At 38.2% G+C, this 17,254-nt stretch overlaps 1 protein-coding gene across 1 annotated transcript; it reads left to right on the top strand.

Annotated features, from left to right (window-relative positions):
* Window positions 1–10,548: 10,548 nt before the first annotated feature.
* CCNG1 (cyclin G1) lies at window positions 10,549–16,873 on the top strand. The gene is made up of 7 exons (XM_042947461.1): window positions 10,549–10,773; window positions 11,877–12,140; window positions 13,833–14,086; window positions 14,657–14,735; window positions 14,815–14,913; window positions 15,147–15,341; window positions 16,143–16,873. The coding sequence occupies exons 2-6, from the start codon at window positions 11,877–11,879 to the stop codon at window positions 15,336–15,338; spliced, it is 888 nt and encodes a 295-aa protein (XP_042803395.1). The 5' UTR covers window positions 10,549–10,773; the 3' UTR covers window positions 15,339–15,341; window positions 16,143–16,873.
* Window positions 16,874–17,254: the final 381 nt, after the last annotated feature.

Below are 17,254 nucleotides of genomic sequence, written 5' to 3'. Positions count from 1 at the left end.
CAAAACATTTGAAAGCAGGGTCTCAAAGAGACATTTATACACCAGTGTTCATCACACCAATAGCCAAAAGGTGGAAACAACCCAAGTATCCTTTGATTAATAAATGGGTAAACAAAACAGGCTACATACATACAATGGAATATTATTCACCCTTAAAAAGCAATGAAATTCTGGCCAGTGCTACAAATGAATGAACATTGAGGACATCATACTAAGTGAAATAAGCCAGTCACAAACATAACAAATACTGTATGATAACATTTATATGAAATACCTAGAATAGTCAAATTCATAGACAAAAAGTAGAATTGTAGTTTCCAGGAGCTGGGGATCAAAGTAAGGGGACTTATTTGATGGGCACAGAATTAAGTTTCAGTTTGGGAAGATGAAAAAGTTGTGAAGATGGATGGTGGTGATGGTTGCATAACAATTTGAATATACTTCATGCCAGTGAACTGTACACTTAAAAGCGGTAAATTTTATCTGATGAATATTTTACCATAATAAATGAGCAAAAGATTTTTTTTCCAAAGAAGATATTAAAATAACCAGTAAGGCCATGAAAAGATGCTCGACATTATTAGTCATTAGACAAATGCAAAACAAAACTATGAGATAACACATCACAGCCCCTAGGATGACTATCATCAAAACACCAAATAACAAGTGTTGACAAGAATGTGGAAAAATTGGAACCCTTATACATTGTTGGTGAGGAGGGACAATGGTGTAGCTACTTTAGAAAAAAAGCTTGGTAATTACTCAAAATATAGAGCTGGCATATGACCGATCAATTCCACTGCTAGGTAAATACCCAACAGAAATAAAAATATATATCCACACAAAAACATGTACATGAACGCAGAATTACTCGTAGCAAACAAAAAGTAGAAACAACTCTGTAATGGAGTGAATGTGCTCTCCAAAAATTCATATGTTGAAGCCCTAACTCCTCAATGTGATGGATTTGAAGGTGAGGTCTGTGGGAGATAATTAAGTTTGAATGAGGTGAGGAGGGTGGGACTCAGTTGATGGGATTGGACAGCTCTTCTTTCTTTTTTTTTTTTATTTCAAATTTTTATTTAAATTCTGATTAACATGTAGTTTCAGGAGCAGAATTTACTGATTCATCACTTATATATAACATTCAGTGTTCATCATAACAAGTGCCCTCCTTAATACCCATCACCCTTTAGCCCTCTCTTACCCACCTCCCTCCATCAACCCTTAGTTTGTTTTCTATACTTAAAAGTCTGTTATGGTTTGCTTCCCTCTCTTTTTTTTTTCTTTACTATATGTTCATCTGTTCTGTTTCTTAAATTCCACATATGAGTGAAATCGTATGGTATTTTTCTTTCTTTCCCTGACTTATTTCACTTAGCATAATATACTCTAGCTCCATCCATTTTATTGCAACTGGCAAGATTTCATTCTTTTTGATGGCTGAGTAATATCCCATTGCATATATATGCCACATCTTCTTTATCCATTCCTCAGTTGTTGGACATTTGGGCTCTTTCCACAGTTTGACTATTGTTGATAGTGCTGCTATAAACATCAGGGTGCACGTGTCCCTTTCAAATCTGTAATTTTGTATCCTTTGGGTAAATACCTAGCAGGGCAATTGCTGTATCTTAGGGTAGCTCTATTTTTCACTTTTTGAGCAACTTCCATATTGTTTTTCAGAGTGGTTGCACCACTTTGCATTCCTATCAACAGTGCAAGAGTGTTCCCCTTTCTCCACATCCTAACCAACATCTATTGTTTCCTGTGTTGTTAGTTTTAGCTATTCTGACAGGTGTGAGGTGGCATCTCATCGTGATTTTTATTTGTATTTCCCTGATGATGATGTTGAGCATATTTTCACGTGTCAGTTGGCCATCTGGATGTCTTCTTTGGAGAAGTGTCTATTCATGTCTTTTGCCCATTTCTTCACTGGATTATTTGTTTTTTGGGTGTTGAGTTTGATAAGTTCTTTATAGATTTTGGATACTAACCCTTTATCAGATATGCCATTTGCAAATATCTTCTCCCATTCTGTTGGTTGCCTTTTAGTTCTGTTGATTGTTCCCTTCAGTGTGAAGAAGGTTTTTATCTTGATGAAGTCCCAATAGTTCATTGAGAGCTTGCCTTTCCATCCTCCCAGGGCCCGGGACCCCAAGCCCCCTCTGCTATGTGAAGATAGAGCTAAAAGGTGGCTATAAGTATATCAGAGAGAGGGATCTCACCAGGAACTAAATCTGCCAGCACCTTACTGTTGGCTTCCCCAGCCTCCAGAAAGGTGAAGGGAGGGCACAGCGGACATATAATTTGTTTTGATACTCATAAGATGTCTCTATTAATTCCTCTATTTAAGAAAAAAAGAAAATCTGAAACAGCAATAGTTAATTCATGGCCCAAGAGGGGTTTGTAACATGACATCCCTTGCTAGCAATTTCATAACAGGTTCTTTCCCTTTTTTAAGTGTTTTTTGTTGAAGGGTTTGTGAGTTAGGGACTATTAGAATAAGCTAACCCTTAATTTCTCAAGCTAGTCTAAAAGCTATTGTGAAATGACCATCTAAAAATAGACAATAGTGAACTCCAAGACAGTCAGTTCAGTTGAATCGAGCAAAATACAATCAAAGAAATTCTAAACTTGGATTTCAGGTGTGAATAAAATACCATTCTTTTGTTTCTGAATTTAAATCATTTCATAAATACATGCCATCAAGAAAGCATTTCTGGAGAAATAATTTCAGCAGGAAATGTGAGATGTGTGATGGGGAAAAATAGGATCATGAAAAGCTAACCACAAGCCAAGTGACCCTGAAAAATCTCTGGCCTTACTGTTCTCTCCAAGAAACTATGGACTAAACTGTGTCCCCCTCAAAATTCATGTGCTGAAGTCCTAACCCCACTGTGACTATTTTTAGGAATAGGGCCTTTAATGAGAGAAAATTAAATGAGATCCTAAGGGTGTGGCTCTAAACCAATATGACTGCTGTCATTATAAGTAGAAGAAGTGACACCAGCAAGATGTGAGCACAGAGAAAAGTCCACGTAAGAACACAGCAAGAAGGTGGCCATCTGTAGGCCAAAGGGAGACCTTAGGAGAGTCCAAACCTACTGACACCTCGAATTTGGATTTCAGCCTGCAGGACTATATGAACATAAGTTTCTGTCATTTAAGCCATTCATTCTGTCTGAGATATTTTATCATGGCAACCTAGCAAACTAAAACGTAATCTTTGCCCTGAAACTCTGGGAAGGATTCTAGGAAGTTTAGACAAGAAAATATACGTGAAATTCCTTTGTCAGTGATGAAGTTTACTTAGAAGATGCCATTACCTCTTGATGGGAACCATTACACACTTTCACTTTAATGAAAAGTTTCTTAAGGAAAGTTCTTAAGGACAATGCTTACCAGAAGGAAGTCTAAAGAAAAACCTAAAATATTGGATTATGTTTATTAGATTTATATTAAGCCAACTCCTCCCAGTTTTTGAGCTCTTATATCTGGCATATTAGGAGATGAATTCCCGCTTCAAGGTTAAAACAACTGGAAGGCTAACTTATTATTGTAAGTAATGAAGGGCAATGTCTTGATAACATTACTCAGTTTAAATACACTTAATCACTGATGTCAGCAGTGCTATGGGTTATAATTTATCTCTCAGAAGGTTACTTAAACCTACAGATAATAATATCTAACACTTGGGATGCCTGGGTGGCTCAGTAGGTTAAGCATCAGACTCCTGATCTTAGCTCAGGTCTTGATCTCAGGGTCGTGAGTTCGAGCCCTGTGCTGGGTTCTGTGCTGGGTTCTGAAGCCTACGTAAAAATAATAATAACTGGGATGCCTGGGTAGCTCAGTCGGTTAAGCATCCAACTTCACCTCAGGTCATGATCTCGCATCACAGTACATGGGTTCAAGCCCCACGTCGGACACCGTGCTGACAGCTCAGGGGCTGGAGCCTGCTTCAGATCCTGTGTCTCCCTCTCTCTCTGCCCCTCCCCAGCTAGCGCTCTGTCTCTGTCTCTCAAAAATGAATAAAAAATGCTAATAATAACAATAATAATATCTAATACTGAGCTCTTACATGTTCTCTTTCCATGTATTAGTTCAATTAAGCCTCACAACTTTTGACGAACTGTTAAAATATGAAAGCACTGAGGCTGTAAACTAATAAGAAGGGAAACAGACCCAAAATGTAGTCTGTCCCTTGTGTCTCAACCAAATTAATTATTGAAAGTTCTTCTACCAGGCAAGGATTGGCAGGAAATGTCTTATAGAGAAATCTGTATCAATGCTATTTGGCAGTATTATTTATCACATCCAAGTATTTTCATGCTCACATAGACTGTATTTATGGTTGCAGGATGTAAATATATGCATATTTCCATTAAAAATAGAAACTTCAATAATGTGCCTGAAGTTTTTATTCTATTTGAGCTAAATCTATGCATGGGCGACTTCCAACAAAAAGCTAGATATTTTAGAAGGCTTAAGCAAATTGAAGCTTTGTTCCATCATATTTTAACTACACATGGGCACATAAAATGCATGTTTTAATTTATTACTCTTTCTTCAACACTGATACAATGCTCCTAAACTTGACAAGCCAGAATATTTTAAATCAAGAAGAGCCCTTTAAATAATTTCAGACTGGAAATCATGAACATAAAACAATTGTATAAAACATAAACATATATGAAGCTTTTAGTGATGTTTCTTAACATCTATTTAGAGAATTTCAAGCATGCTAAATACATCGAATTTCTGCTCCTCTGTGATGTTCGCTTCCATTGTAATCTGTGAGTATTTGACTAGAAGCTTCTATAACAATACAGCTGACCAAATGTAAATTGACTAGTGTCACATGAGGCTTTAGATTGTTCCAGTGGTCAGATGCTTCTTTTTCCCTGCTGGCTCTTTCCAAGCATCATTTAAACATGTGCAAATCTAGCTCATCTTTGAAAAGCAAAACATCTCTCTCAATATCATGTGCACCCTCTGCCCATTGCTTCCACCCCTCACAGTCAATATCCTTGAAAGAATGGTTTGTATATTCATTGATTTCATTTTCTCTCTTTTGTGTTCATACATCATTTTATCCTCTTTACAACATCAAGTACTGGTGCTCCCTCTCTCCTTGAAAACTTTTCTCTTGCTTCCTTAACACATTCTCTCCTGTATCTCTTCTCCCTGATTTATTTCTATAACTCAAATCATCCCCTATATTCTGATGAAGCCCACAGCTATCTGGAGCGCCCAGAGTTGTTCTGCATGTCTTTTGGACATCGCTATCCTCAGGCATCACTGGCTCAAATATTTCCTCTACAAACCCGGTCTTTTTCCTGTATTCCCTGATCTTAGCACATAAATAGAATCACCATTCAACCTGTTACTTAAACCAAAAATCTGAACATTATTACTGAACTCTTCCTTCTTCCTGATCCCCTGGCCAATCAAATCTAACTAGTCTCCACATCCACCAGCTCTAGCCCGAAAGGTCCCTCAAATCTATCTCCTTCTTTCCATTCCCATTTTTACTTTCTTACTTCTCAGTTCAATCCTGTCACTTTTTCCCTAGATTAAGACAATGGTCTCTCAACTACTCTTCCCAAGTACACTCTTGATTCCTTCTTCCCAGCCTCCACACTGTTGCCCAGTGGTCTTTCTAAGTCACAATCCAATTGTGGTATTCTCTTTAAGTTCCATGGTTGGTTCCCTAAAACTTATAGAATAAAGTCCAAAATTCCAAGAATGGTATACATGGTATACATGGCCCTTTAGGATGAACAACTGTTTCTTTCCCCATCTCATTGTTAGACACCTCCGCTCAACACCCTCCAACCTCTAGCCAGAGTAATCTATATCCCATTTGTAGAAATCCACTCACCCTCTCTTTCCTTGGAGCCTTTTGAACATACTGCTGCTTTTGTCTGGAATGCCCTTTGCACCAGCCTCTTCAGTTGGCTAAATCTTTCAAAGCTCAGATCAGGAATTAGAGTCAAGAGGCCAAAGAAATGAGGAAAGTAGTGACATGAAGCAAGGAAGGCCTCGGACAGTTTAAGGCTAACATAGAGAACAAAAGTTCTGACCTACAACATAACCTTATTCTAGTACAATGCAAAGGAAGAAAAAAGCAAGATTAGCAAATGCAATGTTTCATTTGCCAAACCTCAACTCTGTCAAAACCTTTTGTTTAGATGTGTATGTGTATACGCACATGCTTTGGGGAAGACAGGGTAGCAGCCTAGGCAGAAACCTGAATAAGGAAGGGAATTACTGGGGCCTCCGGGTAGCTCGGTCAGATAAGCTGCAGACTCTTGATTTTGGCTCAGGTCATGATTTCATGGTTCATGAGACTGAGCCCTTCATCAGGCTCTGTGCTGACAGTGCAGAGCCTGTTTGGGATTCTCTCTCTCTCCCTCTCTCTCTGCCTCTTGCCTGCTTACTTTCTCTCTCTCAAAATAAATGTTAAATAAAAATTTTTTAAAAGGAAAGGAATTGTTATCCCTCCCCATTCCCACCCTCTCCTACTAAAGCAGAAGACCACAGAGACCCCCTCAATGTGGCCTTCAGACTAAAGAAGAGATGCACCTGGAAAACAATGACCCAGCTTCTCCTTCCATCCCCTATCTTTACAGAGAGCAACAACCAACACACCCTGTGGCCCAACAGCTATTACATTTTTTAAATTTATTTATTTATTCTTTTATTTTTTAAGTAAGCTGTATGCCCAATGTGGAGCTTGAATTCACAACCCCAAGATCAAGAGTCACGGGCTCTAATGGCTGAGCCAGCCAGGCGCCCCAAGAACTATAACATTTTTACTTCTGGACTACAAAATACAATGGTCTGACACCTCCAAAGTCCTCAGTAAATATTTGTTGAATGGACAAACAAACAGAAAGTAAGTAGACAACATGGACAAAATGTTGATAGCTATTGAAGGTAGGTAATGAGTTTGAAATGTTCCAAAATAAAAACTTTTTTTTAATGTAATAAAATCCAAATTCAAGTTATGTATAAAGTATATTTAGTAAACAGTAAATGGTAGCTAGTAAATAGAAAGTATACAAGATATCCCTCATTTCTGAATAATAATAATAATGATAATAATAATATCCGAGTTTTAGAGAAGTAAGATCACGTGGGTTTAAGTTCAGCATACAACCTGGAACATGGTAAATATATGACAAATACAAACTTTTTTGAGAGAGAGAGGGGGCAGACACAGGCAGGAGGTTGGGGGGGGGGGCAGGAGAAGGAGCAGAGGAGAAAAGAGAGGGAGAGAGAGACAGAGAGAGAGAGAGAGAGAGAGAGAGAGAGAGAGAGACCCTTAAGCAGGCTCCATGCCCAGCAGGGAGTCTGACAAGGAGCCCAATGCAAAGCCCGATCCCATGATCCTGGGATCATGACCTGAGCTGAAATCAAGAATCTGACACTCAATCGACTGAGCCACCCAGATGCCCTGCAAACTCTTTTTATTATTTGCTGATCTTGGCTTTTAGCCCTGCAGTAAACAGAATCTATGACCATTAAACTAAATGCTAGAGAACAGGAGATCTCCCTCTAACATTTCCCAGTGCCTTTATGAAGCAGTGGTTACTTAACAAAGTTTAGGTTTTTTGAATATAATGAAACCCCAATTAGTTGAAAGCGGTTACCTTTTCTGAGGTAGTGAGAATCTCTGAAGGGCAAGATATACCTGACCTTACTAATCTATTTTCCATGGATCCTTCGTCCTGCCTCCCCACCACCACCCAGACGATACACAATTTCTCTGGTATCCTAGGAGCTAGTAAAGACTCAAAAAAAGCCACTGACAAGCAAGCTGTCTTCATACAAACAGGACTGAGTAGATGTTCTAGCGAACAGCTGGAGGTAGTAGGGGTTGTAATAACTCGTTCCAGGAAGGATCAGGAAACAGAGGGGAAGGTACTAAGCTGAGATCCTTTTCATCCTCACTTCTTAGTCCCTCATCACAACTGGAAAAATCTACATCCAAAAGTTCTGGACATTTGTCAAGGAGCCCAAAGAGGGTGAGGCAAAACCTCCTCCAATCTCCTGGATGGAAACAGAACCAATTAGGAATTTCCCTATGAGTCATGGCAGCATTTGACATACAACCACTGTTACACCTGTTATAATTTTTGTTGCTCAAAGGCACTTCTGCAGTCTAAAATGTAGAGAATATGATTAAATCTTCCTGTGACTGCCTGGGATTCTTGCCCAGCCTCAAGGCTATTATTCTGAGCTTTGGTTCTTGCTGCACTTAACTGTCGACAGAGAAGAAAGTAAAAAGATGGCAGCTGCATATATCATTGAGCCTAGAAAATACCTTAGAAGCCAGTCATTTGAATTATTCCTGACAGAAACTCATTATTAAATCTACACATCTTTAAAAATAAAATCATAACTAATGAATGGCTCATTTTCTTTCTTTTACAAGAGCACATAATTGGGTGGTACATTTGCACATTTTTCTAGTTAGGTCTTTTCAATTATTTAAATGATTGTCTGTATTCTAATATTATGAATAAAAATGACAGGGTGAGGGGAACGAGAAAAGGTAAGGAATATCCATTTGACTTGATTTATTTTTAATCAATGTTTCTTTAGCGCTATTGAAACAATTTCTTTCATGTAGGGAATTGCAGATTTTAAAATAATAATAATAAGATCCTAATGTGAGAGAAACATTTTTACATAAATAATGATATATTACCTAGAGTCTCATGTGAAAATTTCAAGTATAATAGGTATAGAAAATAATACATGCAACTTAGATACTTTTATTAATTTTAAATAAATAATATTCTAATAGTCCGATTCTAGGCTGAGAACACTAAATCTGACAATAGAGAAAACACAGTCAAATGTATGGTTAAGCAAGACATTTCGAAAGAAATCTTAGTAATTTAATAATAAAGGCTACTATTTAGCAAGTATTTACTCTGTTCCAGGCATATTGCCTACTTCTTTATGTACTTTGCTTTAATCTTCTCAATAATGCTATGAAGAGGGTGCTTTTACTTCCCATTTTTGAAAAAAGAATGGAAACTCAATGTGATTTAATAACTTGCTAAAAGTCACAGAGCTAGTTAGTAGCCTATGATTTGAAAAAGTTTTATTCCAAAGTCTACGTGTTCATAGTGTCCAGAAGCCTTACATGTTCCACAAGCACAGGGACCAATAAATGTTGTCCTCCACTGGCACGTATTATGTGTTCAATAGATATTAGTGAATGATGTTGTAACTAAAAGCCAAAAGAGAAACATGTACATTTGTAAACTCACACATTATTATAGTATTTTTTAAATATTTTAAATTGTCCATTTATATTCATTATGTAAGTTTGTTTTCAAGGAGGACCAAGGCCCCTTCCCCATTTGAAAGGCGGCACTTTGTCAACTAACATGATTTTGTGGCTGAGGTGTTATTTTGAAATATTAACTTTTCTCCCCAGTTTCTCCTCCCCCTTTCTCTCCACAACTCTGCCCCCATTTCAGGACTTGGTTCTCAAGTCCTCAAGAAAATACACCGTAAAGAGCAGAAATACCAGTAAATCTTTCAGAGTTTTACTTTTAATAGCCCAGATGGCCACTAACCAGGAATAGATCATGAGAACAGAGACATCCCAGCACAGTCCATGAGACCTGATAACTGACTCCTTGCTCACCAGTCCTCAGGTCCTTTTAACGCAGACCCTTCTCATCTGTGACAGTGAGAGAAAGAGGAAGGGAGTCCAGGAAGGCTTCAGGCCAATCATTTTCCCACCAACATGGCATGGGCTCACTTCACACACGGATCTGTGGACTTAGATTCATAGTTACTACAACTATTTCCCCATGTACTCCTCTTAGGAGTCAACCACACACCTTCCATTTTAAGCCCTTAAAAAGCTACCAACTTTTCTCTTTCAATTTGTTAAAAAATAAAATTCAGAAAATTGGTAAAGACCAAGAATGTACCTACCCCGACTCCATTCTTTGATAAATTATACAAAAAGCAAATTAAGGCAAGAAATATTGATATCCAAAGCTCACAAGAAGAAACCTATGAAATTTAATACACCACCCCATAGAAAATACACCAACTCTCCATCTGTAATGAAAAATCAAGGCTTTACTTTGTGTTTTGTAACTAGCCACTGTAATTTTAAAAAGAGAAGGCCGAACCACTTTACTAAACCACAGGAAACAAAAACTCCCAGTACACTCTGGAAGGATGTCCTGGTCAATCCGGTTGCCAGAGGAGACCTTACCCGGGACAGGGGGCGTGCAGCATTTAGTTCGACCTCCCCTTCATTGAAGACGCTTTAGAAAATTCTCCAATGAGAGACGCTTAGAGGAAGTAGGGCGTGGTCTCAAGGGGCGGAGAATTTGACTCGGATGGGAAGTGTGTGCTGATTGGCTAGACTTCTTCCTCCACAGACCAGCCCTCTTTGGACCGCTGGGGCCATCCATCAAAGGAACTACACCAATCAGGGGCGAAAATTTCCCCCTCCCCCTCCCGACTCGGGAAAGCCCCGCCCTCCAATATATTACCCGGGCAGTCAGGCGCGGTCCCTTCGGCTCGGAGCTGACTCTGTGGTGGGCAGTGTCGTCTGGGCGGCGCTGCGGAGACCTCCACCCAGGACGGCTCCCCCTCCCCGGGCCACTCACCTCTTACCCGCGAGTCCTCTCGCCTCGTGGGCTTGTCGGATCTGATATCCTGGGGTGAGGTGAGAGCAGGCCCGGGGAGGGAGGTTACCACCGAGGAGCCGCAGTCGCGGTCAAGGTGAGCTGGGACTTCGGGGTTGACTTCGTGGTGCAGCTAGGTAGCAGGGTTGGGGGCGTAGGGTGAGGGGTAAGTTCGGCCCGCGCCCTTTTTCTCAGTTAACTCTCCCGCTGCTGTAAGCAACAAGTCCAGGCTAGTTCGAGCTTGGAGGGGCGGGGCCAGACCCGACCTCCTGAGAAGTATCAACGCCAGGTTGGCCAGGCCCCAGGGACCAGCCCAGGGCTAAAAGAGCTGGACCCATAAAGTTAGTGGTTCCTCATCTGCGTCCGTCGCCCCACTTTAAAGATCCCCCTGCCTCCCTGTCTTTCAGTTGGTGTATGGGAGGAGCCCTGTATCCGGGGCTTCGTTGTGGCCAGGACATAGTAGCTGTGGAATACCGGCTTTTAAATTAATGAAACTCCTAAATTCGTTTTGCAACTAAATTAGCCTCCTGCCCTCACTACGTGTTCCCATAGCACCCTTTAAGCTTCCTTTCCTGACACCAATAACAGTTATCAATTATTGAGCGCTGTGTGTTACGCACTGTGCAAAACTCTAGGTGAATCATCTTAATAGCCATTCAGAGACCAATATTGTTACCTCGTTTTACAGAGGTAGAAGTAAGTTATTATTGTCCCGTGTTTACTAGGTACTTACTATAGGTGCTAAGCACTACACCTAGGTGATTTCATTTTTCCACACAAGCCTGTGAGGTAGGTAATAATAGTCATACCCGCTTTACAGATGAGGCACTAGAGATTAAGTAAAATTAACATTAACAGTTCTTGTTGCTAATATGTAGCAGAATACATACTACCATCTAATTTCACTCTTGCAGCATCGATATTCATAGTTCTTTCTTGACAGTGAATGGCTTGAACAAGAATTTCTTGAAGGTTTGCACATTTTTTAAGGCACAGCTCCCACCCTGTAGAAAACTCACAATTTGGGATGTGACCAACTGGTGGGATGGGGTTGGGGGTAACAGATGGCACTTTGCAAGGACTTAGATTTCACTAGCAGCTTTGGGGGAGGGGAGACTTGAGTAAAAACTGCTTGGCTTTCTGTTGAAGGCAGGAAGGGCTTTTCTTAACACTCCTTTCTGTGCCTTGTTCTATATATAGATGATAGAGGTACTGACAACAACTGACTCTCAGAAACTGCTACACCAGCTGAATGCCCTGTTGGAACAGGAGTCGAGATGTCAGCCAAAGGTCTGCGGCTTGAGACTAATCGAATCTGCACACGATAATGGCCTCAGAATGACTGCAAGGCTAAGGGACTTTGAAGTAAAAGATCTTCTTAGTCTAACTCAGTTCTTTGGCTTCGACACGGAGACATTTTCTCTAGCTGTGAATTTACTGGACAGATTCCTGTCCAAAATGAAGGTATGTTTAAAGCTACATTACACAGAGTATTTCTTAATTTTGCTCAGTGTGTTTTGGAGATGGAATAGCTAGCTTTGGGCCAGTATTCATAAACTTGACCTTTTTATATTCATCAAGTAGCCAAAACGTTGTGATGATTCTGTGTGCTACAGCATTGATGAGTACTCTTCCTTAGAATCAAGAGGAATGCATCATTAGATTTAACTTCTGACATTGAAAAACAACCTAATAACAAGTAATTGCAGACTCTGCCAGTATGAGAGGTGGCTGTTGTTTTTTAAAAATTTTTGCTTGGGCATTTTCATTTATTTACTGTTGTTTTTAAACTTAAAGAAATTTGTTAGAGGCCGAATGCTAGATTGTGGTTAAGAATTAGAGGTTTGGGGCACTGGGGTGCCTCGGTAGGTTAAGTGTCCGACTCTTGATCTCAACTCAGGGCTTGATCTCAGGGTCAGGAGTTCATGCCCCAAGCTGGGCTCCATGCTGGGCGTGAAGCCTACTTAAGAGAGAGGTTTTTTGCTGTTTTTGTTGTTTTTGTTTTTTTGATGCTGTGAACCACCTGGTCAATAGAGTATCTTAATTTCTAGTCATATATAAAGTTCTAATTGTTTTAGCCCTAGACCTATTCAGATCTTGCTTATAATTGCCATTTCCAACATCAGTTTGCACACAGTAGGGAAGACAGTATCTTCTGAAGGAGGAACATTTATGTAATTATTTCCCTATACTGGATAAGTGGACATCCATGTAACTTTCAGAGCTTGCTTAACTGTTAAAAATATATCTGCCTTCTCTGTGCCCATGAATGACACTCATCTTTTAGTCCTTCACAACACATCATATACAGAAAGAACTCAGTGTTTGCTGAATTGGATGGTTCAAAAAACTTGCTCAGACAGACTAATTAAACTATTCTTTGGACACTACCTTTGAATCTATAAATGTTGCACAGATTAATAATACACATCTGTCCCTTAAAAATATTATAATCTTATGTGAGGATGTTTGTGCCAATAACTATTATACAATGCAAAGTATAATAAAATTAAACATCTAAAGAGGAATAAATATGTTAGAGGGGTTCCAAGAAAAGAAGGGTACAAACACTGGTACAAGCTTCTTAAAGTTTAGTTTAAGCTGGAATTTAGGGTGGATAGAAGCTTGACACTGTTACATTGTAGGTATTCTGGAAAGAATAAATAAAAGACTGGGAGTGGGTAAAGCTTTAGAAGCAGAATAAACAGTGTGTGCTAAAGTATTTAAAAACTATTTTACACATTACATAAAGAAAACAGCCTGGAAAAACACATCTTCCTAGAAAGAAATTTTGTGCATAAGCTGTAAAGGTGTTTCAGTCCTCACAGAAGCCTTTGACCAGTTAATTTATTTGGCCCAACTAGAACACAGTGCTGACAGTTCTACAGTGAGTTACAAAGGGGGAAAAAAAAAAGTTTCATATGGGCTAAATCCAAACATTACACTGAAACTTAGTCCACTTTCTCCAAAATTGGTTCCAAGTGGGTACATAGCATTGACCGGCTGCAGTTGAAGTATGATTGGATATTGTTAGGTCCTTCACAGTTGAAAAATAAACCTCAAGGATACATTGTCATAATGATGGGTCTGAGTTCTATATTATCCTTTATGGTTTAATTGAAATAAGCTAAAGAAATGGGCTTACTGTCTTTTTAGGTACAGCCCAAACACCTTGGGTGTGTTGGGCTGAGCTGCTTCTATCTGGCTGTAAAATCAATAGAAGAGGAAAGGAATGTCCCATTGGCAACTGACTTGATCCGAATAAGCCAGTATAGGTTCACAGTTTCAGACTTGATGAGAATGGAAAAGATTGTATTGGAGAAGGTGTGTTGGAAAGTCAAAGCTACTACTGCCTTTCAATTTCTGCAACTCTACTATTCACTTATTCAAGAGAACTTGCCAGTTGAAAGGTATGTGACCTTTGTTTTGCCCAAAGATTTGGAAATCAAAATGGTGTTCTGGATGTTGCAAATAATCAGTATCTTGGGATAATTCTAATGAAAATAAGCAAAATGAGGGGGAAAAAAACTAAACAAAATGACACCTTCAGCACTTTCACTTCACTATCCAGCAGAAGCTGTCAACAGCTTCTTGAAGTCTGTGAAGGCCAATTCTTAGGATTAAAGGACATGTTTACATTTTTAAATTATATTTTCCATTTATAGACTAGTTAACTCATAGAACCTAGTAAGTAAGCATCTAACAGATTTATGGAAAAAGAACTTTAGTAGGTGTAGAAATAGATTAAAAAACTGGATAGTTGTGGCATAATACATTTTTCAAGAAGGGGGAACCAATTATTTAAAATTCATTTATGACATCTTTAAGAAGTTAATGCCATTGAAGGAATTCTTCAGATAATTTATTTTCTGTGGTAAGTGTGCATAAACTTTACTTTAAAATGACTTCAGTGTTCTAAAAATCTCTTGTGACTACATTTAAATTTTCTATATAAAATTAATCTCATTTTCTTTTTAAAGGAAGAATAGCCTTAATTTTGAAAGACTAGAAGCTCAGCTTAAGGCATGCCACTGCAGGATCATATTTTCTAAAGCAAAGGTAAATATTTTATATAAAGATTAAACCTACTTATATACATATTTTCTATTCAATACTTACTTTAAATTTTATCTTTTAGCCTTCTGTGTTGGCATTGTCTATCATTGCACTGGAGATCCAAGCACAGAAGTGTGTAGAGTTAACAGAAGGAATAGAATGTCTTCAGACACATTCCAAGGTATGTCAAGGTCATAGCCTAAACGGTGTTAACAGCTGTAAAAGAAACTAAACCACTTGTACTATCTCCTGAAGTAAAATGAGATGTCATGTGTCTGTTTGAAACGTAAGTAGCTTATCCTCAGATTTATTTGACAAGGAAAGACACATGTTAGGAAGATGACAATTATTGCTATAGTTAAATAATATAGGACTTTTTTATTGACTGATTTTTTTTTTTTTTTTTATGTACAGATAAGTGGCAGAGATTTGACCTTCTGGCAAGAGCTTGTATCCAAGTGTTTAACTGAATATTCATCAAACAAGTGTTCCAAACCAAATGTTCAAAAGTTGAAATGGATTGTTTCTGGACGTACAGCACGGCAATTGAAACATAGTTACTACAGAATAACCCACCTTCCAACAATTCCTGAAATGGTCCCTTAATTGGTAAATTTGGTTCATAGTTACTCTCCATACAGAGAAAATCTTCTAACGCTACAGTTTTATTCTAGAGTTGAGGAATTAAAATCTGAATTATTTTCAAAATAAACAATGGAATTAAAATAGCAATGGAGAAAATGACTTCACTGATCTAGTTAGCTAATATTTGAGGGCATGTACTAACTACATTTAAAATAGAATGCCCTGAGAGTAAGGAATTTATCCAATCATTGATATGTACATTGGCCACTTCATTAAATTAGCAGCATAGAAAATCACCTTAATAAGCTGAATTTTAAAAGAAGCACTAAGACAGTATTTTTCACCTATTTTGCTTTATGTAGACTCAAGTTCTTGCACATTTAAAGTTAACACAAGCCTGAGTAGGACAACAGGACCAAAAGTTTCAACCATAAATGAAGTAATTTGAGACTATTGACTTATAAACAAAATCAGTATGAACTTGGATGTTATTCTTAAAGTAAGTTATGGCAGATGGTCTCCACACTGGGTATCTGCAAATTGCCAGGGTGTCTCAGTGCTGTAGTTGTATACCATTGCTATAGCAGTTAGAACACTGGAAAATAGTTATATGCATAAAAAATGTAAACCTTGTCACTGATACGATACACATTGGTGCCATCTAAATTTACCTGAGTGGTGATTTCACTTTTTCCTATTCAAACTAAATATTAACACATCTACATATGACATGATTATAAATCTTCAATTGAACAGTTGATTTTTAATAGTTAATAATATTTATATTTTGCAGACTTCTAATAACTTGATTTTTTGTTTAAATAGGATTGTTACAATGACAATACTCCTCTGAAGCCTTTCTCCACAATCCTGAGCTATGGATTCCATAATGTTATAATGGATTTAAGCTGTGAAGCCTCAAAACATCACAACGAGATTAGCATTGATGTTTTCAGATTTGGGAAAACTACCTAATTAACATGTTGTAGTGGAATTATAATTAAATTTGAATTCATCTGTGAGGCATATAAATCAAAGCTAAGAGTATAAATGTGAAATGTTAATAACAGGCCTGGGAAGGTTAACTGTGAATCTTCATTTCAAACATTGATCCAACTTTGTAGATTGGGTCAGTATATTGTATTTAGGTGGTATTAAAAGTGGTAACCTAATTAAATTCTAAATTATGAGATATACGTCAAAACCAACAATTCACAAATGCACTTTTAAGGCATAATAAGGGTTACTGTTTTAGGCAGTGAAAATGGTTTCTTGGTACCTGTAGTGCAAACAGATAATCCAGAGATGTGGACTTTATTGCTACTTGGAAATCACATTTAAATTTGAGGGCATTTTATAAAAGCAAAACTACAGACCTAGTCATTTTGGCATATTAGGTTATCTTTAATATTTTTTCTAAAAAACAGGTAATATTTGTATCCATGACAAAACTTACACAATATCTACTGCCTCCGTCTAATCCCATCAAGAAAAACTGGTTTAATTGTGTAATTCAAAATAAATCAACTTCACTCCAAAAACTTGATTTAACACTCCGTAAGCTTCTACTAAGGGCTGTTTTTATAACAACTGCTATTCCAGGGGGTACTGGTTGGCTCATTCGGTTAAGCATCCAACTTTGGCTTAGGTCATGATCTCACAGTTCATGAGCCCTGCATTGTGCCCTCTACTGTCAGTGCAGAGCCTGCTTTGGGTCCTCTGTCCCCCTCTCTCTCTGCCCCTCCAATGCTCGCACTCTCTCTCAAAAATAAACATTTAAAAAAAGAACTGCTGATTTAGAATTTTAAAAGGAAGAGAATATACTTTCACTAATTGTCCCTCTTGTGCCTAAAGGAAGTCATTAAAAAGGTAAGAGATGTCTTCATAATTATGAAGTTGCTAAGGTAGTATTCAGGATTTTCTATTAAGTCTATAAG

The sequence above is a fragment of the Panthera leo genome, chromosome A1 (assembly GCF_018350215.1).
Source record: "Panthera leo isolate Ple1 chromosome A1, P.leo_Ple1_pat1.1, whole genome shotgun sequence".
NCBI classification, from domain to species: domain Eukaryota; kingdom Metazoa; phylum Chordata; class Mammalia; order Carnivora; family Felidae; genus Panthera; species Panthera leo.
Note: the sequence above shows the minus strand (reverse complement) of the source record. Positions and strands in the feature narration are given on the sequence as shown.

Coding starts and splice junctions, on each gene's coding strand:
- CCNG1 (XM_042947461.1), top strand. CDS start 11,877: ATGATAGAGGTACTGACAACAACTGACTCTCAGAAACTGCTACACCAG. Junction 14,087..14,656: donor GAGAACTTGCCAGTTGAAAG/GTATGTGACCTT, acceptor TTCTTTTTAAAG/GAAGAATAGCCTTAATTTTG. Junction 14,914..15,146: donor GTCTTCAGACACATTCCAAG/GTATGTCAAGGT, acceptor TTTTATGTACAG/ATAAGTGGCAGAGATTTGAC.